Source organism: Parus major, chromosome 23 (assembly GCF_001522545.3).
Source record: "Parus major isolate Abel chromosome 23, Parus_major1.1, whole genome shotgun sequence".
Lineage (NCBI taxonomy): Eukaryota > Metazoa > Chordata > Aves > Passeriformes > Paridae > Parus > Parus major.
Window position 1 is genome coordinate 1106444 of NC_031791.1, and position 24313 is coordinate 1130756.

Consider the following 24313-nt stretch of genomic DNA (forward strand, 5'->3'; position numbering starts at 1 on the left):
CCGCGCTCCGAGCCCGCCGGGGCCGCGCGGGGTGGGCGGGGCTTCAGGAGGGGGCGGGGCAATAATTGAGTATCAACGCTAAATGGGCGTGGTTTGTGCTGGGGGGCGTGGCCTCCCTGAGGGGACAATGCTGGGCATAGCTGAGGGGCGTGGCCTCCATGAGGGGGCGTGGCCCCGTGAGGGGACATCGCTGAGGGGCGTGGCCGCCGTGAGGGGACAGTTCTGAGGGGCAGCACCCGCCATGGCGGTCGCGGAGTCCCCTCAGGGACGGGGGTCCCCCCTATAGCGGCAGGGACACCCCCGTGTCAGCCATGGGCTCCCCGGCCGTGCGACACCGCCCGCGGCTGGTGCCGTGATCGGTGACAGCGTCTGGGAGCGGCCCTGGAGGTGCCACAACCCTGTGAGTGCTGCCAGCCCCGGGGAGAGGGTCGGCGTATGTGTCCCCCCCACCATCGGTTCAGACCGCCTCACCCTCAAGTGAAAAACTTAAAATCTAGAGACTTCCCCCTCACAGACCCACCGAGCCAGAGCAGCACGAACAGCTCCTTTCCTGGCAGGGGGAAAAATCCGTCCCAAGAGGCAATTCAGTCTCCAGCCTAATTCTCCCCTCACTATTAAGGTCAGGGACTGAGAAGCCGGACGAAAAAATGTGCGGGAGAACCGGGTGAAACGTCGGAAAGGGATGAAACCGCGCTTTTTGCAGCCTTTCCACCACAAGAGCAGAGCCCGCGATCACATTTTCCCCATGCGGCTTCACGCCTGCCGAGCCCAGCCCTCGGCAACAGAGCGGCTTTCATTCCCCGGCGCCTCCCGCCCTTGCTGCCAGCCCTGCCTTTCCTTTTGGAAGCCCAGACTCTATTTTTAATAGTCTGAGTGGAGCTGCACCTGAGCGTCTCGGCAGAGCCGTTCCCAGGGCAGGCCGGGGCTGTGGCATCCCCCGAGGTGACACGGAGTGACTTCAATGCCGTCTGTGACCCGGGATGAGCCTCCCTGTAATTTGTACCCAAATGCAGCCCGGGATGGCTCCACATGGAGTGGTTACCAACGGAGCGATCGCTGGTGGTAACAAAACCTCCTGGCCCTCCAGGCGTTCACTGCCCTCGGTTCTGCATAACCGGATGTCTTTGCACAAATACCAGCTTTGAATGCCCTTGAATTCATCTCGAGCAGGAAAAACTGCTGCAAGCTCCTCTCCGGAGCTGACAGGGCTGGGTCACTGATGTGACAAAGTCCTTTCCATTCCCATTCCTGCAGCTTCTGGACAGTCCCAGCTCCCTGGGAGCCAGTGGAATATCCATCTCTGTTTGGTTTAGAGTCCAGGGAATCTCGCTGATTCATGGGGTGGGACAGTCTGGGCTGGAAATTGATGTGTCACTGGAACCAAACTGATGTGGGGCTGTGCAGTCCAGCCCTGGCCAGGAACCTCCCTTGATAATTACCCATTAATTAATTGCAGCCTGCACCGTGAAGGACACCATCCCACATTTGTTGTTGTTGGAACGTGGGTTCCAACAGAAGGGAAGGTTAAATAGGGTTGTCCCAGAGACTTTACAAGCATCTGTCTTAGGCTTTGTGTTCACTTTTTTGCATGGCAGAGTAAGAAATTTGCACCAGTTGGGGCTAAATGTGGATTCAGGGACTGGTTTAATGACGGGCAAAGCAAAGTTGGATCCTCTGCCTGCTGGGAAAGGCAGGAGTCCTTATTCCAGGACAAGGAATGCTGAGCCAGGTACTGCTCCTCAGCCAAGGACCAAAAGCCTCCCTCTCCGCTTCACCAGAAAGTTTAAAATCCAGGGTTTTGTCAAACTTGCAGTACTTTCCTGGGCTCCCCACAGCCCAGACCCACCTGCTCGAGAACAGGCAGTGGTTTAGCACAAAGATCAGCCCTCCCACGGCACCCACAAAGCAACAAATTTGAGGTCTGCGAGGCACTGGGGGCCTTTTTATGTTTCCCAGCCCCACAAAGGAGCTGCCAGGGCTGTTTTTCCCTCACCACTGCTGCATTTCTGCTCTAACAAAAGCTCTCCCCTGCTGCTATCTCGCAGAGCAGCTAATAGCTTATTTCATTTATACCCAGCTGCACCAGGCCTGGCTCTGCTTTAATATCTTTTCAATTATTTCACTTTCAGATGACATTTTGCTTGTTTCCAGCTGCCACTTACCAAACCCCTCATGCTCCCCATTCAAATGAAACCTCTAACAATGCTCAGTCTGAAAGCTCTCGATTCTTTCCTCCTTCAGTAATTGTTGCTTGTATTATACTGGATTTATTTCTTTCTTTTTTATAACACTTAGAATTAATTTGTCCACGCTTTACATAATAAATCACCAGCGCTCCTAACAATCCATAGGGAAATGAGCATCACCCACCTTTAACAGCAGTGAGGAATGAGTCAGGAAAGTTCAGTGACTTACTGAAAGCTAAATTTGCACCGAGCCACAGAGTGGGAACAAAGCAACTCTGGTCCCCCACGTGTGCTCAGTGGGTCACTCCCTCAATATTATTTTATGCTGCATTCAGGAGCTTCATTCCCATTTGGCAGAGCAGCAAAACAATGTGGATTGTTTCCCTTCTCCAACATTTTTGGCCTTTCTGCAGCAGTTTTTCCATCTCAAACTTCCAAAGTGCTTTTGAAACTGGAGGCATCAGATGTTAAAGATATCAAAGCAGGCCCTCTCCTGCCCTGGCTGTGCGTGTTCCTCTGGTGGAATTCGCTGCCACGCTGACCCTGGGGCTCAAAAATGGGTTTTTATTTCCACGGGGAATTTTCCAGGCACGGGAGGAGCTCAGCACACAGGTCATGTTGTCACTCAGTGGGACACACGTATGAGCATCCCATTTTTTAAATCATAATGAAACTGCTGTGAGAAGGAAGATGCTGAGGTGGTTTGGGAAGGAGAGCATCCAGTGCTGGCTGTGGCTGGAAGCAGGAGCCTGTCCTGACTGTCGGGTTCATCAGAGCTCCTGAAAGCCGTGCTGGACGCAGCTGGGAGAGGAACCTGCCCAGGGACACCTATTAAAGGAAAGGCAGGACTGGCACACCCTGGTTATAAATACCAGCACTCCCATTCCACAGCTAATTCGGGATCCTGGGATGCAGCAGCGGAAGCGCAGCCACGGCAGGCCCAGCCCTCGTGTCACAGATGCTCTGCTGAGCTGCTGCCCCCTCAGCAGAGTAACCCCAGGAGCTCCACATTCCTCCCTCCCATCCAGGCACCGAGAGGGATTTTGGGCTCCATCCATTACCTGCCTCCTGGGAGGGATGGATGATGATTTGTTATGGCTCATTCCTCTTTTATTGCCTCTGTGCCGAGCAGAGTTTGGTTTGGAGCTGCTGGGAGGGTGGGAACCCGCCAGATTTCCAAGGACTGTGGGGGAAATCCAACTTCTGCCGGTGTCAGACTGTTTGCAGTTCGCTGTGATTCCCAACCAGCTGTCCCTGGATGGCTCATTTTCCTCCGGGGTGGCTGCCAGGCTTTAGGATTAGCTGCAGTGAGCAGCTGAGGACACGAGTGGAGCCAGCCCCAGAGCTCACAGCTGCCACTGGGGAGAAATCCACAGAGAACAGCTCTGTGCTGCAGGCTGAGGCAGAGTTAGAGCAGCACAGGACACGTCCCGTGTCATTATGGGGGAAGGTGATTTCATCCCACAGTATCTGGGTCACTCCTCTGCTCCACGGTCCAAGTTAGCACCGCTCGGAGCGCAGAGGCTGCAGAACTCAATGTTTCTAGGAAATGCTCATCAAGAACTTGCAGTGGCAGTAATTGCACTTGGAGTCATTTAACAATCAGTGGCCTTTGCGTGCTTCTTCCTTTTTTGTTTCCCCTGGTTACTGGCATATGGTCCTTTCCCCAGGGAGCTGGATGGTAATTAATGCATTTTGTGGTTAAATGTTTGGACTCAGCATCTCAGGGCTCCCGAGAAGCAGGGAGGGGACAAAGCAGGCATTGTCTGCAGGTTTCCCTCTGCAGTGGGTCCCCTCCACGGAGGCACCGGCGGCAGCTTTTTGGGAATGCTGACACAGGCAGAGTTTTCACCTCGCTTCCTTTGGAACACGGGGGAAGTTGAAGTGCTGCATGTCACCTCCCTGCCTTTGGAGGTGATATCCGAGGAGGGGGAAAAGGAAAGTTGCCTCCCAGGACCACACACAGCAGGAGTAATTGAATGCCTGGCTCTCCCCTTTCAGCAGGAAGCTGTTGCTGTGCTCTGCCCGGGGTTTCTCGCTGCCCTACTTTCCAAATTCAGGTATCAGCCTGGCCTCTGCTGTGAGCATCAGGAAACAAAGATTTGGGCTTCTCCCTTCTGCAGGAAGAGACCTGGAAAGGATAAAGAGGCAGAGATGGAGCTGGGTCTGAGTGCTGGGAAACCTTCCCATGGAAGCACTGTGGAGATGCACACACGCAAGGAGTCCTTCAATAAAAACCCCAAATCCACTGCATTCCTGGTTTGAAAAGTTATTTGGGAAAGAGAAAAAAAAAAACAACCAAGACAGTTCTGTGAGCCTGATTAAAATCTATATTTCCTCACCTTTATATATAGAAGTTGCTTGGAAGTAAATAAATTCAGGTCCTGGCTGTTTTCTTTTAAGGTTAGTCCCCAGGTGATTCAAACACCTGGGCTGATAAGGAGATTTGGTGAAGAAAAAAGCACTACACAACTTACTTCTCCCAAAATAACCACCCCAGCTTTGCCTGGCTGAGGTTGATTAAGTGGTTAAATCAGCCACACTCCCCTGCAGCAGCAATCAAACACCACCAGCGAGGTTTCCTGCTGAATTCCCATCATCTGAAAAGCCTGGAAGTTGCCGGTAGCTGGGGGCTGTCCTAATGAACCCTGTCCATTATATCCCAGCTGGGACTCAGCACCGCGGACTGGCTTCTGTCACGGAGCTGAAATGGCAGAAACTCTGTTTGCTGTGGGTTTTTAATGGGCTGCAGGCTCTGAGGGAGCTGGGGAAGGGCAGCTGTACAGCCCTGTGTGCTGCCTGTGTCTTTGGGTGTGGGGAAAAGGGAAGCAGCAGCTCCATCCCAGCTTCCAGCCACACTCCCGTGGATCTGCACCGATCACTCCACTCACAGCAATGACACCAACAGACTCTGTTTTCTCTCTGAGGTGCAGCCCAACAGCAGAGAGAAAAAGATCCACAAAAAGAAAAAACCAAGTCCAGCATAAAACCTCTTTATCTCCAGACTGGCTCGATCCAAAGCCATAATAGGAAAAAAATCTTCCCTGTGAGGTTGGGGAGGCCCTGGCACAGGTTGTGCAGAGAAGCTGTGGCTGCCCCTGGATCCCTGGGAGTGTCCCAGGATGAGCAACCTGGGACGGTGGAAGGTGTCCCTGCCCATGGCAGGGGTGGAACTGGATCATCTTTAAGATCCTTCCACCCCAAACCATTCCATGATTCTCCACCATGAGTCCATCAGTGCAGGCACCTGATAATCCATCCCAGTTTAGGGCAGGACTGTCACCTTCACAAATCCAAACCACTTCTGTACAGCTGGGCACCATCTGTTTCCCATCTCTGCTCTGCCTGTGGGGTAAAGCTGTGCATCCCAAATGCCCTGAGCTTTCCAGGAGGTTCTCTGGGCAAAGTCCACATCTGGGATGAATGACATTCATCCCGAGGAACAAGGGAACACCTCTCCCAGAGCCACCCTGCTCTGGACCGATGGCGTCAATGCTGATCTGACTCAAGCAGTGACATGATGAATGTGGGGTTTATTTCCTCCTACCTGAGTCACACTGGAAGGAACCAGATTTTTTTCCAAGTACTCAGCAAAGGAAAGGAATTGTGGGCAGGACAAGAGGCCAAGATTTCGCAGTTCTACCAGGATTTAGAAATAATCTTTCTGATAAAATTATTTGCATTGCAGCAGCACGTAGAGTGCTCCAGCTCTCCAAACACAGGGACAGAAACTCCTCCACCTTCTCCAAACCTCGCAGCCTGAGGCACTGCTAAGGGAATGACATCCCAAATCCCTGAGATACCCACAGCAGGATGCAGAACAGAACCTAAAGCTCCTGAGTCACGGACTCAAAAAGCAGCTGTGGTCCCCAGCAAAGGCACTGTGCCCTGCAGATGGAGAGAACAACAACAATCCTGCAGGGCAGGACCAAAGAGTTCCCAAATCTTCCCATCTCCCTGCTCCTTATCTGCAGCACACGCTCGACCTGCTCAGGCTGAAATTCTGGTATTTCAGATCATCGGGTATTTCTTTTGCAATTTTAATTATCACCTCTTTACCCCGGTGGTTTGTCTGTGTAATGATTGCTGTGAGCTCTTCGGGCTCCTACTGAGTAACGATAAGAGCTGGTTAGAGTCAAAAATTTAGCACAAACCTGGGAGAGATAATTGAGGACTGAAACCACTCCTCTGTCTGTTTGGGACATCCAAACCCAGCCAGGCTCTCAGAGCATCTCTGTGAGTACCAAGGCTGTGGAGATTTTCCCTTTTAAATCCTTTGCTTTTATCCCAGCCATGAATCCCAGCTGATGAGTGCATCAAGGTGGGCAATGGGATGGAAAGGAGAGGAACTGCCACTGAGGGGGTAAAACCACAGGCAGCTGCTTTTCTAACCCTGCCCTGATCAGCTGCACAAGAGGTTTCCTGTGATTCAGGTTTCTTTCACAGATTTAAAACTCATTCCAGATAAGCAAATGAGCAATTAGCAGCGCTGCATCTGTGATGTCATTAAAATTCAAATGGTACTCTGGCTGCTCATTAATAGTGGGATGTGCAGTCAGAGAGGATAAACCCAAATCCTCTGGTGGCAGCAGGGGGAACCCCTCTCTCCACATCCCCCTTCTCCTGGGGGTCAGGGCCAGCCCCTCCTCAGCAAAGTGGCCTCTGAGCCGTGGAGGAGTCTCGGTTATCAGCACACAATGCTCATCACATGAGCTCCATCAAGCCCTTTATCAACAGGAATCTCCATTACCTCACCGGGAATATCCCAGGAGGATTCCCCCATGTGTCAGCATTCCCAGCTCGGCCCCAGAAGGGTGAGCAGCAGGGAAGAGGATGGGCCCTGGCTGCAGCGGGTCCGTGGTGCTGAGCAGGAGGGAGCAGAGCTGGACAGGGCCAGGCTGGGCTCGAGCAGCAAAGCCTGGGGGCTGCAGCAGCTCCTGCAGCTGGTCCAGAGCAGGATGGAGACCCTGGGGTGACACAACTCGTGGCTGAAAGGCTCTGATCCCCTTGGGAGGGGGAAGGTTTTTATCCAGTGGAGAAATTCACCCTGTGGGGAGCTGGGAGCCCGCAGAGCACGGACACAAACCCAGCACCCATGGAGATCAATCATCCCCAGGGCCCTGTTCTCCCACAGAACATGTGGATTTCTCCCTTTTCACACAGCTCCCTTCACTTATCTCTGTCCTGGATAACAGCAGGTGTCCACTTTCCCTGTCTGGAAAGAAGAGTTGAACTGAAAGCGGAGTCTGCCTGCAGCCACAGGGACGGCTCCCTTTATCCTCCCCCATAAATAATAGAAGATTCATTCACAGGCTTGTAATAGATTAAAAATAAATAGAAAAGAGCTCGATTTTGTTTTGCCAATCATGCACTTAATGTAATTTTCCCTTCTCATCCCCTTGTGCCGGTGTCTGTGGACTCACAAAGGTTTTAATAAGCTGGAAAGGTGCCAAACCATTTCTGTCTCATTAAAAAAATATCAGCACGGTGACAAAGGTAATTTTTTTCACATCAGTAGTCAAATCCACTTGCTGAATTAAAATCCAGCTGACAGGGAGACTATCAATTTTTAATGGGAGCTTCCTCCCTCCTGGAGAGGGGAAGCCTGGGGGGGTTATTCTTAAAAGGGATTCACATTTCTCACAACCGCTCCATCGGCTTTGGTTTCATCCAAAGCTCAAGCTTTAAAGCCTGAACGAGGAATTACAAAAAGCCCCCCCAGGTGAAAATCCTCCTGAGAGCTCCCCAGGCTGTGCCCCCACGGGCACTCCCTCCTCCCAGCGCTCGTGTGGCTCAGGGGCTGGAGCCCACGGAGACAGCCCAGCTTTGTGCCACGGGTCAGGGATGGGGACAGGGCCCAGAGGCTCTGTCAGAGGAAGGTCTGGCTGAGCAGATAAGGACCACACGTGTCCTGGAGAGTCCGGCCCCTCACTCTGACCCTGCTCTCCAGGGGCCATTCCCCAGCAGAATTCCATTTCTTTCACAGCCACAACAATTTACACGAGCTGCAGCTCTGCCCCTGGACCCAACACACAAAGCCTCTGTGGGAGAACCGAACAATTCCTCACAATTCCCTTCCCCCCAGCGCTGCTTTCCCAGGACAGCTGTTTTCCGTGTTTTCTTTTAAGTAAAAACAGAAGGATCCTGAACTTCCCAGGGATTCGGAGCATCGCTCCCCCCACGCCCGGATCAGCACAAGGACCAGCCCCACGCCAAAAGCAACCTTGGCTCTGCAGGATCTGCTGGACAAGGTCCTTCTCTGGGATTGAAGAGCTCCGTGAGGAGCAGCCCTGGCTCCAGGGGTCACTGAGGCAGCCACAGCCCCGCTGCCCCCAGCCCTGCCCGAGGCCCGGCACACACAGCCCGCACTGCCTCCGGGAGCTGCTGCATCCTGCCTTTGTATGGGAGGAAGGACGCTCATCCCTCATCAAGGACCCCACATCCCTCCTGCCTTCAGCTCCTCGGCCCGGGGAAGCAGATGTGGGAGTTCAGAAGGATTTCTGACCCCATCCCGAGCTGGGCCCGGAGGTCAAGTCCCACACCTGGCCCTGGGAGGTGCTCACCACACAATTCCCCATTGATCCCGAATGAGAAAAAACCACGATTCTTACAGAATCTGCCACAACACGAACACTAAAGATAATTAATGACTTGGTGATTAAAACACCTTGCACTGGAGGCTCAGTGCTCTCCCCTGCAGCAAACCCCGAGCCGTGGGGAGCTGTGCTCCTGGCACTGACCCCAGCCCTGCTCTGGGAGCCAGCACGTTCCCTCCTGCAGTGCTGACTTTTAGGATTACCCAAACCCCAGAACAGGCTGGGGACAACCCCAAAGCACAGCACAACGAGTGAGGGTGACCCCGCGGCTGCGTCACCGTGAGTCAGCCCCGCTCCGGTGCCGGCTTCACCCAGACCTGACTCACCTGCCCCGGGAGCTGGCACCCGGTTCCCCTGACAAAATCCCACACTCCCAGCTAAGGAACAATTTCACAGCGTTTTCTGTCCCTGGGAGATGCTGGAGACACACAACTCCCGTTCACTGCTTGGGCACAGCCCCTACACAAGACACCCAAGCAAACCCCACAGGAGGCACTTTGTGGCTCTTGGTTTTAAATAAAAGATATTGGAGAAAAAAGGGAAGAAAAACCCAAAGCCTCTTTTCTAGCTCCATGACAAACTGTGATCCTCATCCTGTCAGGAACAGCTTCCAGTCCATCCCCAGCTTGGTGAGATAGAGCCAAAACCACCTGGGGATGTTTAGGCACAAACCTGCAGTGAGAACTGAACATCATCTCCCTCTGTGTATTGGTTGTTCCCCTACTTTAACAGCAATTAAAACCCCACTTTTCCCAGCCCTCTTCCCAAGGCTTAATCTACACTCAGGATGGGACATATGAAAAATTCACCATGTATCTGCCTGACTGCCTCCAGCCACCAAGAAAGGAAACACAAACCATCACAAGTGGACCAGAAGATCTTTAACCATGTTGGATGTTCCCTGAGCTCCCCTCACAGCACAAGGATCTTTAACCATGTTGGATGTTCCCTGAGCTCCCCTCACAGCACAAAGAAACGCTCTGGCTCAAATCAGAACTAAACTGAACAAGTGATAACAAAGCCAAGCACTTCTTTCCCCCAGAACCTGGCTCAGAACAAACCCAGGGCTGCAGAACAGCTGGGCTGTGTCACCCCTCGAGTGTCACACAGCAGAAGGAGCTCCAGTTCCTATCTGAGCCCTGAGCAAGAGGGAGCCCAGATAAGAGAGGCTGGTACAGGACATCCTCTGCCTCCAGCTGTTTCACACCCAGCTGAAGGGACTCCAGCAGCTCCAGCCTCGCTGCACTCATTCAGGATTGTTGCATCCAGTTCAAAAGTCAAACTGCTGATTAGTCTGGGAATACACAACTCCCTATCCCATTGTGCTGAGATTCAATAATCTTTTTATTATCCTGGAAGAGATATAATTATTTCCAATGGTAATTTATTGGAATGAGTAAGACCTAATCTAAGAGAAACACAATTCCATTGAATTGTCAGTGCTTTGAGACATTGATGACATCCACAGTGGACTTCAAGCAGACAAACCAGGGGTTTATGAGATGATCCTGTACCAAATCATCAGTTATGACACACGACAGCTGGAATGGAACTCCACCAAAATACAGCTCTGTGCCCTGCTGAGCTGCTCCTCCCAGAGCTGCTTTTACACCAGCACACAGAGATTTGGAGTCTGGTGCTGCAGAAATGAAGTCAGAGTGCAGAACTGCTCCTCCAAGCCCAGGTCCCTCCCTGCAGCCCTCACTGCTCAGGACATGGATTTGTGTCATCTGAGGGAGGTTTTGGGATGGCTCCCAGCACAGAACTCTGCCCTGGTGCTGGGATGTGTCCCTGGGCTCCCAGGGAGCAGCAGGCCCTGCCCAAGCAGCAGCAGAACACTTCTGTGTCCTGGGGCAATTCAGGTAAATCCCTCAGCTCAGGACGCTCCACGCAGCACTCCCAGGCAAACTGCCAAAGTCACACAAGTGGAAAAATTTAACAATCCAGCCCTGAGTTTCTATAAACTTGGAACTGTTGCACACACACACCTGCCATTGTCTCACCTGTTGACACAACAAACACATCTTTCTTCCAGAAGCAGCTACACAGACTGGCCCGTGACTCACCTCAGCCTCGCACTCACTCCTGAGGACTCAGTTCCATTTCAATTACACAGCCCAATTAAACTCCTCGTGGAGTTGGATACAATTATTGCAGCAAGTCCCTTACCTAGACCCTATGTCTGTCACTTCACCAGGGTGAAGAAGCCAAATTTCAGCATGAGCAGATCCAGGATAAAAAGAAGTGAGATCCAGGCAGCTCCTGCAGGGTCATTTCTGAGCTACAAATACAAGGATTTAAAAACAGAGAGAAGAGGTTAACCAAGAAGCTGGGACGGAGAAGGGATCAGACAAGTTTGGGTTTGGATGAGGGGAGCTCAATCAGAGGATCAGGAGTGAATTCAGTGGTGTCATGAACAGCAGAGACACAGATGGAACCCAGCCCAGCAGAGATTCTCTGCTAAAAAGGGTCTGTGCAACAGCAGGGACAGCTCAGGAGAAGAGGGGGCTCATTATCCCAATTGGTATTTAAATGAAATGTTAGTAACTTGAATGGATAAGTAGGAAGGAATTAAAACACTAAGCTAAACATAATTTAAAGGTTATATTATTTTTAAACACTGCATTTAATTGCTCTTCTTAAGCCTACACCATTCCTTATGGATAGATGAAAAAAAGAGGCAGAGGGAGCACCAACAATAGAAACCCCAAGGGAGATGGAAAGGTGAAGGCCTGGCCCATCTAAACCCAGCAGAGGTCCTTTATCAGTCCTGGAGGCAGGAGATGGAAATAGGTGTGAGGGAAGATAAGCAGTGACTCAGGTCCTGAATGTATTTAAAGAACTCCTATTAGTGCTAAGATTAAAAGGCACTCAGAGGTCACCAAACCCAGGTGGAAGCAAGATTGGGATGATAAAGGAGGAGGTATTAAACCCTGGGGAGCTGCACCCCTGCAGGCTGTGCCCAGGACATCCAGGGAAAACCCAGGTGGATGAGGATCAGCACGTCCCAGCTTCAGGTTTGTGGCTCCACCAGATTCACCCAGATGGATTTTGAAAAATGCCTGCGTCCAGAAGCTTCTTGGAATTTATCACACACATTTTAATAACAGGTGATCCTCAGCACTGCAGCTGCTGGAGGAGGTTTGCAATGATGTTCATGTGAAGAAACAAAAGGTTCAGCACGGAGGGAAGAGCAGGAGCTGCTCTGAAACCTCCCCTCCCAGCCTTGGAGCAGCCCTGCCTCAGGTTAAACCTGCACAAGGGCAAGGGAAACCTCATCAATGCCCACACTTCACTGTGCACATCACAGCTACTGCAGCTACAGCACGAGCAGAACTCAAAAACACCTCCCAGGGGAACCTCAGGCTTCAGAACTGATTTCAGAAACACAGCTGGAGTTTGTACAAGAGTTCCACAGCAGCAACCCAGCAAGCTTCCTGTGTGATTAAAAGGGGGTTGGAACTGATGGTTTGTAAGGTCCCTTCCAACCACAACCCACTCTGTGATTCCAGGATTATGGAAGGGCAGGGAGCCCCCCAGGATTCCTCAGATGAGCTCTCACACCACTACAGCTCCTTCTCCAAGTTAATCAAACCTGCTGTTCGTTTCTTGCAGGACCTTCAAACACTTTACTTGCTCTGACCAGCAATTCTCACAGCAAATACTGGGTTTGAGCTTCTCCATCCTCTCAGAACACTGCCCAGGTAAGGCTGTTTGACTCCTGCTTGGCAAGAACTCCACAGGAGCATCACTAATTAAAGGGCTCATCCTGCTCCACCAGGCCAGTTAAAAGCACCAATTTTTCCAGAGCCAGCACAGTGGATCAAATGCTTTCTCATCTCTGAGCAGTCATTAACCCTGCACAAAACAAAGCTGATTAGCAAATGTAAATGTCCAGATAAAAATAGCCAACATCTGTTTAAATTTAGAAATTTATTTTGTTTAATCCACAAGCTTTATATAGCTTTAGTTAAAAAAACAAAAACAAAGAACAGTGAAAACATGACAATATCCAAAGTTCAGGTTCCTCTAAACTTTCAAAGAACACAGCTCTGAAAGTTGCTCAGACCATTCCGAAGAACCGTAACGAGACAAGATTTATGAATGGGGCAACGACAGCTCACAAACAAAATTTATGGAACTGAAGGAATTATTTTTTTTTTTCTGGGATTGCTGATCATGGAAACTGCCCTTTAAAAAAAGAACATAAAAATACAAATGAAATTCCAGTGTTCCAAATCAACATGTTACATCAATATAAACCCACAGTGTCCTGGTAAACAACATGCTTTCATTTATGTACCACTCTAAATTGCTATTCTTGATTGGCTTTAATGGAGACTATACAGGCAACAGTAGAAAGCATTAAAATAGAGATGTACTTCCTTGAATTCTGCAGTGGTTTTACTCCTGGGCAAGCCTACAAACCACAAAGGTTAGTAGCATCGTGTAAGTGATACAAAAGAAGTCAAATGAGACCCTCACAAATTCTGCTCAAGGCTCTGTTGGATTTCAAAGAAACGAGGGAACTGACAGTCATGTTTCAAACCTCCAAAACAAATTCCTACTGCTTCTAAGAAGTCTCACCCTAAATGAAATTATGCTGTCAATGAAAGAATGTCACTAGTACACTGTGGACACCTTTTGTAATGTAAATCCATGCCCTTTGTACATGGTGAACCTCAACCTAGCAATTATTACAACAAATGTTATATTCTAAAGCTCAAACACATTTAGCAATTTGAAATTGAATTCTGAGTACAAACCAAATAAAATGTACATTATATCAAAGGGTTGGCCTAGGAGGGGGGGGACACCTGCGCCTTCCTCATGGACCTCAGGGCCTTCTCCCGCAGGTGCTTTTCTAGGTCATCCAGGTTGTCCTCGGGTTCACTCTCTGTCTCCTTCAAACAAACACAAAGAGCTGCTTCAAACACCCCAGGCCCAGGCAGGCTGAGCCCTCCCAGCACTGAAATCCCCACACCCCAATTCCCACTTTGGAGTTAGTGCACACCCACCCTGTTTTGCCTTTACAAAGTCCCAAATTCTCACCTTTTTGGGTTCTGTCTCTGCTTCCTGGTCTTCCTGTACTGAGGTGGTGTCTGGTGCAGCCACAGTAGCAGCTGCTGCAGCCACTGCTGCCTTCTCCTTCTTATGCTTTTTGTGTTTCTTGTGCTTTTTATCCTTTTTATGCTTCTTATCCTTCTTTTTCTTCTTCTTCTTGCCACCACCTTCTTGATCTGAATTCTGTAACAAATAATTCCACAGATGTTACAACTCATCTCTAAGGCCTCAAGCTTCTCTGGCAAAGACTGGAACTGCCCCTGGGAAACACCTCAGAGGAAGAGGCGAAGAAACCAAACAATCTGTTCTCTTCCCACTGGGAATACTCTGAGTTTGCACACAGGATACTGAGCATAAATAAGCCCCCCTCACTCTGTAAACCACAAAACTCATGTACACTCATGAAATGAGACAGACTTCTTCCCACAACTCTGATTTTCTATAGAACACCATTTCCTTCCACACTTGGAGAAGTTAAGCTTGAAAAATTTGTTACAAATTATTTTTAGAAGTTTTTAACTACAAAGAATGACCCCAAGCAGTTTTCCCCTGCTGTGAATAACCCTGGGGCTGCTCAGCAGCTCAGCCTTCCCCACATGAGCCTGGCCTAGAATCCAAAGCAGAGCTGCTTCATGAGCAGACAAATTACCCTGGCAGGTGATGGGCTCTGAGTTGGGCTCTTGGCCTTTTTTGCAGGTGACCAGTTTGCAGAAGGAGAGCGAGACCGGGCAGGAGATGCAGGTCCTTGGTGCTTTTTGGGAGCTGTCTCAGGTGACCCTGACGCAGATCGGGACGAGGACACGCGCCGGGGGCTGGGGGTGGAAGCCCTGGGGAACACAGGAGTCACAGTCAGAGGTGAGACACAAAACAAGGGAATATCAACACAAGAGACAAATGAACACCTGTGCTTTAACTTGGCCAAGCTGCACTTGGAAGATTTAAATTGATTTTAAAAAAGAAACAGATTAATTGCATTGTTGATGTGATAAAAAGGCAAAACTGTCCAATAGAAGAGTGGATCCATAATGCAGAGGGATAATGCAGCCTGAAAAGCTGCTAAACAACCCTGCTGCTGCTGCTCAGAACTGATTGCTGCCTTTCTGGTTTAACTAAGCTATAAGCACATTAAAAGTCAAGAGAACAGTAATGCTATTTAATTGTGCATGGCTTTCCATTCAGCTACATTTTCTTTCTGAAAAAATTCGTGAGCCAGCACCATACTTTTCACTGTCTGCTCAGAAAAGAAGCATCTCACTAAAGATGAAAATATTTACAATTTTAGCAGTTTATCAGGAATGGCCACTTAAGGAATTATTTCTGAGTTAATGAGAAAGGTTGATCCCCTTCCACAGTTAGGTTTAAAGACAAAGCCAGGTTTTCTTTAAAGCCAGCAATTAAAGAATCTGGGGAGACCTTGTGTCAGTATTCCAGGTTTTTATAAAAAGGGAGGGTGAGAGGCTTTTTATGCAGGCAGCACAAGGGGGAATGGCCTCCCACTGCCAGAGGGCAGGGTTAGATGGGATATTGGGAAAAAGGTGGGGAACAGGCACAGGGTGCCCAGAGCAGCTGTGGCTGCCCCTGGATCCCTGGAAGTGTCCCAGGCCAGGCTGGATGGGGCTTGGAGCAGCTGGGACAGTGGGAGGTGTCACCATGGCAGGGGTGGCACTGGATGGGCTGTAAGGTCCCTTCCCACCCAAACCATCCTGGGATTCTGTGATTCCTCAACAACTTTCACTGCATTACAACTAAACAACAACCCCACATCAACCCAAAGGAGACAAAATGAGATTTTTTACTTTGTTTTCTTGGGTTCTGGTGTTCTGGACACCCTCCTGATGGGCCTGGTGCTGGGTGAGGGTGACTGCCTCCTCTGCGGCGACGCCGACGCTCCCCGGCGCGGCGGCGGAGGGCTGGAGGAGGGGTGGGAAGCTCGAGGCCGTGGTGAAGGTGAATGCCTTTTGTTTTGTGGTGGAGAACGTGTTTCCCTGTTGGATCTGCTGGGAGGAGACCCCTTCCTGTGCTTGGAAGATACGGAAGGGGAGCGCCGTTTAGCAGTAGGGGAGCTCCTCTGTTTTGGCGGTGGGGAGTGGGAGACTCTGCGCTTGGACTGGGGGGAAGGGGAGGCCCTTCTTTTGGGAGGGGGAGGAGGAGAAGCTGTTCTCCTCTTGGGAGGGGGAGATGGGGAATATCGCCTCTGGATCGGGGGGGAGTATCTCCGTGGAGAGGGAGAACGTCTGCGCGGGGGTGGTGATGGAGACCTGCAAAGGAAACAAATGTTCAGGGGCCAGCCAGCCATGGCAATCAGTCAGCAGTGCACCCAAAGAGGGGGAAAAGGACTCTTTAAACTGTTTAAACTTGTCAAAATTTAAACCAGAATTCTTTAGAAGTTCTAAGAGTTTAAAGCAAAACTCTGTTATCCAGAAAGTTTGTGGTTGCCCCATCCCTGGAAGTGTCCAAGGCCAGGCTGGACAAGGCTTGGAGTGACCTGGGCTCATGGAAGGTGTCCCTGCCCACGGCAGGGGGTGGGACTGGATGATCCTGAAGGTCCCTCCCAACCCAAACCATCCCACGGTTCTGTGATTCCGAATCAGGATTTGCAGCAGCAACCCGATGCCATCCAGGCCACGCACCCGCCAAACCCAACCTCACCAGCACAACACATCCCCCTCGGCTCCCCAGTGAAGGAACTGGGAGCAGGGCCCTGTTCCCATGCCCAGAGCAAGTCCCCAAGGCCGGGGCAGGCAGGAGATGGCCAGTGTGGTACCTTCGGCGAGGCGGGGACGGCGAGCGGCGACGCCGGGGCGGCGGGGCCGGGGAAGGGGAGCGGCGCCGGCGCGCGGGGGGCGGCGAGGGGCTCCTCCTCCTCCTGCTGCTGCAGAAAACAGGGACTGATCAGGGAACTGCCAGCTGAGCCACGAGCTGCTTTGTGCTCTGCTTTCACTACACAAAATCTGCTCCTTCATGCACCTTGAAATGGAATTCTACTGGGAGCACTAATGGAAAGAAATGGACTTGAATCCTGCTGAAGAGTGTGAAATGAGGAATGTCTGACTGACCCTGAGCCCACTATGGGTGTCTGACTGTGACCCTGAGCCCACTGTGAGTGACTGACTGTGATCCTGAGCCCACCACAGGTGTCTGACTGATCCTGAGCCCACTGTGGGTGTCTGACTGATCCTGAGCCCACTGTGGGTGTCTGACTGTGACCCTGAGCCCACCACAGGTGTCTCACTGTGACCCTGAGCCCACCACGGGTGTCTGACCGTGACCCTGAGCCCACTGTGAGTGACTGACTGTGACCCTGAGCCCACCACAGGTGTCTCACTGTGACCCTGAGCCCACTGTGGGTGTCTGACTGTGACCCTGAGCCCACTGTGAGTGTCTGACTGTGACCCTGAGCCCACCACGGGTGTCTGACTGTGACCCTGAGCCCACTGTGAGTGTCTGACTGTGACCCTGAGCCCACCACAGGTGTCTGACCGTGACCCTGAGCCCACCACAGGTGTCTCACTGTGACCCTGAGCCCACTGTGAGTGTCTGACCGTGACCCTGAGCCCACTGTGAGTGTCTGACTGTGACCCTGAGCCCACTGTGAGTGTCTGACTGTGACCCCAAGCCCACCACATCAGCCAGGACACAATTCCACATCTGCAAAACCTGATCCATCACCACCTTGCAGCCAGAGAAAGACCCAATGGTTAGATTAAGCAATGGATCATGTGCTGATTTTGCCTTGGGTGGAGTTAATTTTCTTCACAGTGTGAAACTGTGCTCCATTTGAAATCCAAAACTATTTATTTCTTGAAATGCAGTGAAAAAAAACAAAGTGGTTGGTAAACTGCAGCTCTCTGGATTAAAGCCATTCACCAAATGAGCCATTTTCTGCTTAGCAGGGCTTATGACAGACTTCTGGAAGGGGGAAATATAATCCAACACACACTTGCATAGAATTTTAAAAGAGAAGAATACTGGTAAAGTGAAATATTCCTTTTGTTAAAAAAAGCAGTTAAGCTAAAATGACTAGAAAAAGGAAAAATGAGAGCAATTAAAAAGCAAAACAGCTCATTTACATGAAGTGAGATTTGATTTCAAATATGCTGGATATTGCTCTCCAAGGCAATGAGACACACTTTTATAGATAAGAGTTTGCTCCAAAATACAACGTTCTTTTATGACCCAGAAATCCCCCAGCCTTCAAATGTACTAACTGTGCTAATAAAGATGTATTTATGCAACAGGCAGTAGGTGAATTCAGTGTGTTGCAAAACAAGATCAAAGGCTTTCAATCCCAACCTGTTTTCCACAGAAATGTTTGACAGGATCCATAATTAGGAAGGTCTGCACTGGTGAGGGAGTCGCCCTTATCTCCTATATCATGATGTGTGCTGTGAGTATCTGCTAGCTAGGGCTTAATTACAGCCTGCTCAAGGGTCATTACATCCAATTAATAAACCCATCAAGCTTCCTGCACCTTCTGGACTCCTAGATCAATACAGAGCAAAAAGTGTCACAAATAAAAAGGTCACTGCTGTTTTACTGATTGTCTGCTTCTAGCAATTCCAAATATCTCATGAACTGAGGAAAGAGTTTTGAAAATTCCAATCATCTCTGACCCGGAAGATCAAGATCTTAATTGCTTAATTAAGCAATAAGCTTAATAAACCCCCTTGCAATTGCACAGGAGGGTTTGAGTCAGTGGCAGCAGGAATCCAACACTGCTCACCCAAAGCTGGGTGTCAGGAGCCCTGAGGAACTCAAGTGCTCAGCTGTTTTCAGGCATAAGTGAGATGCAACATCAAAGTTATTGATGTCACAGGCTGATGTGAATTAATGAGGGGTGAGAAGTGAGGGACACAGAGCAGGTGCTGCTCCTCCTCTTTTTGCCAGTGAAATGGTTCCAGGTCCAACACATGAAGGAGCACATCAGTCTGAACTTCCCTCACCGTGAGTGTGCAAGGACAAAGGATGGCAAATGCTTATCCACGCCAAAATAAATGACAGCCTGTGTAAGAGATGAATTTCTAACCAACCTTTTCATCACTGGTGATTGCCACCTCTTTTCCATCTGCATCCTGAGAGCAGTGGAGGGAAAACAAAACAAAACAGATCTATCTGCCACAGATCTGAGGTAAAAATGAACACCATCAAATAAAGGTCAGAGCAATTTTTACCAAATGAGTGCAATGGGAAGGAAATCTTGAAAGAAGACCGGGCAGAGTGGGCATGACTTGATGTGTTTTTGGTGTGAGTTGCAGAGAGATAAACATGAAATAAGAGGAAGGGATGAGTGAAGTTCAGTTACCGGGGGGAGGATTCCTTCTGGCGCTTGCGGGGCGAAGGCGAGGGGCTGCGCGAGTGCGAGTGCCGGCGGCGCCTGCCCACCTCCCCGTTCTTCACATTCGACCTCTTGGGCCTCTCCTCCTCTGAGGAAGATGAAGAACCAGAATCTGCAAACGTAGAATAATCACTCTCTGGAAAATGATCCTTGTGATATTGGTCACTGACAGGGTAATGCTGCAGTTCAAAATGAGAACCCAAAATTTAAAAGCAGATCAACTAAAGGTGTTGGTGGAACTGAAGTGATAAATCTATCTACCAGAAATGGGTAAAAATACTTGCAGTGATCTATCCCCATAAAATCTGGCTAGACAGATAATTTAAAAGGTGAACTGCAGTTGCTTTGTGAAGCTATGTGGACAGAAAACACCCAGCTGAATGATCTCAAACATAAAAGAACCAAACTAAGGACAGATGAAGTGATCCACAGCACACAATATTTGTGCGTGATCTTAAGAGTTTAAAAGCACAACTTTTCAAGATGCAAACCCATTAACAAAAGATGGAATAACCTTTTAAGGTCATACTTTTATTCTTCCTAAGCAATAATTAGAGTGACCTCATTATGAGTGGCAAATCTATAATTAAGTTTACAATAGCCCTGCAGAGCACAGAGCAAATACTTTTAATCTGTATTTGAACTTTGCAGGAAGTAGCTAAAGTAAACTAAACTTAGTTTTAGGGAATTTCTGTGCTCCATACCAGATGAAGACTGTTGATTTTGCCTCCTGTACTGGCGCCTCTGTTGGACAGAATCTGCTGCAGCCATTTTGCCTCCTTTGTCTTCTTCTGAAAAGACACAAAAGGACAGGACACTTAAACCAAGGGTACAGGTTTGTCTTATGCAGGCAGAAACAAAGTTATGGACAATCAGGTATGGGCTTTTCCCCCACTCAAACCTCAGGATAACAAAAGGCTGGAATACACTTTGGCTGAACTTTTATTCTGAGCAATCTGGATAGAATGAGGCAGTAGGAGTGATCATCTTTAGAGTTCTGAAAAGCCAGACTTGCAGGAGGGCTCAGCACCTCACTGCCCAAGTATTTCTGACTGAAAACCCCAGCCAGGAGCAGAGCTGAGAAGCCAGTGCTGTACCTGATTCCGACAATTCTGCTTTCCTGGGCTTGGGCGCTGGCGAAGGAGATTCTCTTTTCTCAGTACTCTTATGTTTGGGTGCTACAAGACAAAACAAAATAGCTCAGCTGCAATTCACGCCGTTCCTTCACGCTTTTCTGCCCTTACAAAAAAGCACACGTGCTCTTTGAGGGAGCAGAAGCCCCAAAGGGAAGCCAAGCCCTGCTGGCGCCCCTCACCTGAAGCCCTGCTGGGTGAGACGGAGCCGCGGCTCTTGCGGGCGCGGTTGGACTGCTGCGGCGTGGGCGAGCGGCGCGGTTTGCCCAGGGGGCTGCCGGGGGGCGAGGGCCGGTGGCGGCGCCGGGGGGGACTGGCCGAGGGCGACAGCCGGCGCGTTTTGCGGGGAGGGCTGGACACGGGTCTCTTGGGAGGCTTCTTTGGTGGAGAGCGGGAGCGCGACGACGACGACGAGGAGCTGCTGCCGGACAGCGAGGCCGAGGAGCGTCTTCTCCTGCAAATCAAAGCCCACGTCAGGTCCTGCCCGGCTGCAGCAGGGAACATCTCAGCACAAAGAACAAAGAACTGCAGTTGTTTGCAAGCACAGACACTGAGCCACAGACAACAGCGCTTCCCAAACACGGTGGACAGCCTGCGACACTCGGTTTGGAGAAGAGGAGGATAATGACCAATCTCTCACAGTTATTCTTAAACTACAATAGTGAGCTAAAAATTGTTAGTGTCACCTTCACTGGCTTTCTGTCAATCTACAGGCTAGAGCTAAGCTTTGCCCCTGGAAACAATTAGTTTTGGTTGGGCTCTCTGACTTCTGGGTGGTTAAGAGAATTGTCTGTGTTAGCACGTGTGACTCGATCTCCAAATCAGATCTGGGTAAGAGTTTAGTGTGCGAGGACACTAAAATGTTTTACACCAGGAGGTGAAAATTTCGGACAACTTAACAACTTATCAATTCAGAATTGATCTATCCATCATTATGTTTTAGTCCTTCATCTTTACTTTGTAATTTTAAAAGGTAGGGCCTCAGAATTCTGCGGCAAAATTTGTGGCAAGTTCTGTTGCAATTGTGTACCTGCAGAATCCACCTTTGGCTGCAGAATTCCTGAGAACCTGGAAAAAAGAAACCCTACCTTGAGTGAGATAAACATTTGCTGAAAGGGAGCTCTTGTACATCTTGCAACATACATGTTTGATACTTTTCACAGTTTTCCCAGTAACTGTGTGAAATGAACATATTGACAAACTCAGGAAATAGTCAACACCTTGTCACAGAAAGGAAGAGAAGTGATCCTTCCTCAAAAACAACTGCTGTACACAAGAAGCATCACTTTGATTCTCTTCCTATAAAGAGGATCAGAATCTGTTCTCTCCCCATGAAGACAAATGTCTCTTTTGACACTGCCAAAAGCACATAATTTACTTTGCAAGGCAGCTAAGAGCTTTGTCTCTAGAACAATTCTTATGCTGTGAAAAATGTGACTTTCAACACCAAAGGGCAAATCTAGAAGAATCTTAAGAGAACATGGAGAAGAAACATACTTTGAGTCCAAATTTAATTTTATGTCTTAGAAATACAAGTCATAATTTAAAATTCCCAACGAGCAAAATTCAATTACTTGTTCTCATTTTTTTCCCCCAGGCAGGAAAGAAAAGTACTAAGACTTAAGCAAAAAAGCCCTAAGAGATGTCATGTCAGTCTGTGCTGGGAGCTACCCAGAGCCATTTGAAGAAGTAAAAAAGAAAAAAAAGCTCTGAAATTGCCACTTTTCCAAAAGGCAGAATTCTCATTACTACCCTAACTCAAATCATTTCACAGCTACAACTGTGTTCCCCCACAACACACTCGGGAAACATGACACCGCAGCTTTTCCATCACTCTCATCACACACCTGCCAGCGCTAAGGTTGAGATGAAGGAGGGAATTTTGCTGACATGGCTACAAGTTCCCTTTAAGTTTCCAGGTTTAGCACTTCCAGCTGTCTCAAAAAGCAGGGCTCTTACCGCCTCACGGGGGATCTGCTCCTCCTGTGCCTGGGTGGGGGTGGCATTCTCCGGGGCGGGCTCCTCCTGCGCGGGGATGGCCGGCGCCGCGGGCTGGGTCGCCTTCTAGGGGAGTAAGACCTGTCACAATCACAAATTCCAGTGAAAAGCAACTATCTGACTTCTATAGTTGAGGAGATTTATCCTCGGGGCACTGAGTGCAGAGTTGCTTTTCCTCCATTGTATCAATGGTGTATTTAGGTGAGGATGCCAAATGTACAGACACAATCAGGGCTTTGAAGTTTAACAACATCTTTTGAATAAATAGTAGAGTAATAAAAAAAAGGAGGTAAAGAAAGTATTTTACAGCATTTTCAGCATCAAACCCATGTCCTAAAGAAAGGCTACACAATTATCAGTATTAAGCAGCCCAATTCCTTCTCCAGTCAGTGCTGGTCACCGTGAGCATCTCCTCATAAATCAATACAAACAAAACACATTTATGCGTCTTTCTCACTTGGCCCAAAACATCCACAGCTCAACACCTCTGAAATAAAGAACATTGAGTAGCACCTTCAGCAGAAACACACAAACAGCACCTGAAGCCCTACCTTGACCGTGATCTATGGCGCCTTCTGGGTCGAGAATGAGATGGAGAACGGGATCGGGATCTTGACCTGGACTTGGACCGAGTTGGGGATCTCTGACGAGTCTTCTCCTTCTCCTTCTCTCTCTCCTTCTTTGAATTACGTTCTGGTGAAGTTTCCTTAGTCTCTGGTACAGGAGGTTCAGGTTTAGGAGCTTTCGGGATGTCACTGTTAAAAATAAGGACTTCATTTGTAAACACAAATTACAGCCTGCAGAGTAACATTTTAGAAGTTGCCAAGATATTCCCCTACAAACGTTCTCCAGCCCATTCCCTGACAAATTGCTCTAAAACTGTGGGAAGAGTTACAATGTGGTACAATGATTCAAAAAGGAGAATAAGTAACAGAGAGGCTACATGATGACAACCTGCTGGAAGTCAAGATGACATTGTCACAAGTGTCAATGATGACCAGGACAACGAAATCAGTGGCAGCAAAGCACACTGCCCCTAGAATTCTACACAGGACAAAGAAACCTCACTGAAGATTATGAAATAAATGCTTTGGCTGCTGCAGGGGCACAGAGAGGAGCAGGCATTGCCCAAGCCAAGCTCCAGTGAGCTATCAGGATAATGATTCCATTTTTAAAAGGCAATATATGGCCCTACACACAGAGCTCTCACCTGTTTGAAGTTGCCTCTTGCACAACAGTCTCCTTTGGTTTCACGGAGGGCTCAGGCTCGGGAGTGGCCTCTTTCTTCTCGGGGGCAGGGGTGGCACTGCGGCTCTTGGTGCGGTGGTGGGGCGAGCGGGAGTGGCTGCGCTTGCGCTCGCGGCGCACGGGCGACGACCTCCGCCGCGGGGAGGGAGAGCGGGACTTGCGTCTGGGGACAGACAGGGCCACTCACAGCTCTGGGACAGACAGCAGCTCAAAGCCCTCTCCACCCAGGGACACCCAGCACTGTCTGCAGCATTTAAAGCACACCCAGGACTGCACTTTCTGCTGCTGACAGACAAATTAAGACGTCAAACAAAAGAGCCAACCCCCTCAAAACTAAAACCAACAAAGCCTGGAACAGAGAAACCACTAGAAACAACACCCTGTCAGAGCTGCTCTGGTTTACTTGCAGTTCCTGTTCAGCAGTAGGTCAGGCCAGCCTGCTACAGTAGCTAAGGGGAGTATTTCCACAGCTCAATTAATTCTTCCTTGCCACGTGTGCTCCCTCTGTTCCTGATATGCTGCCTGTGCATTTTCATTACCTTCTTGGACTCCTGGATCTGTCTCTCTTCTCTCTGTTGTCTTTGTCCTCCTTATCTCTCTTCTCTTTGTCTTCATCTTGTTTCTTCATGGAAGCCAGTTTCTCCTGCTCTATCTGTGCAACCAAATATCAGCACTTAACCCACAGGCAGCACACAGACCTTATCAAATATGCATGTCCAACACCAGCAATATCTGCTTGAGGACTGGAACCTT

At 49.5% G+C, this 24313-nt stretch overlaps 1 protein-coding gene across 9 annotated transcripts in view; it reads right to left on the reverse strand.

Annotated features, from left to right (window-relative positions):
* Positions 1-12696: 12696 nt before the first annotated feature.
* Positions 12697-24313, reverse strand: part of SRRM1 (serine and arginine repetitive matrix 1) — a 17403-nt gene continuing 5786 nt past the window's right edge. For 4 of the 9 annotated variants that reach the window (XM_015649348.3, XM_015649355.1, XM_015649357.1 and 1 more), the window contains 14 exons: positions 24100-24212; positions 23523-23723; positions 22864-23067; positions 22274-22378; positions 20497-20768; positions 20279-20359; positions 19886-19972; positions 19149-19293; positions 18877-18918; positions 16611-16718; positions 15643-16104; positions 14496-14673; positions 13835-14029; positions 12697-13686 (listed from right to left, as the gene is read on the reverse strand). In XM_015649348.3, the coding sequence (XP_015504834.1) occupies positions 13582-13686; positions 13835-14029; positions 14496-14673; positions 15643-16104; positions 16611-16718; positions 18877-18918; positions 19149-19293; positions 19886-19972; positions 20279-20359; positions 20497-20768; positions 22274-22378; positions 22864-23067; positions 23523-23723; positions 24100-24212 (2298 nt within the window). In that variant the 3' untranslated portion in view covers positions 12697-13581. The remainder of the gene's footprint in view (positions 13687-13834; positions 14030-14495; positions 14674-15642; positions 16105-16610; positions 16719-18876; positions 18919-19148; positions 19294-19885; positions 19973-20278; positions 20360-20496; positions 20769-22273; positions 22379-22863; positions 23068-23522; positions 23724-24099; positions 24213-24313) is intronic. The other 5 variants (XM_015649350.3, XM_015649349.3, XM_033519564.1 and 2 more) reach the window with 5 other exon arrangements.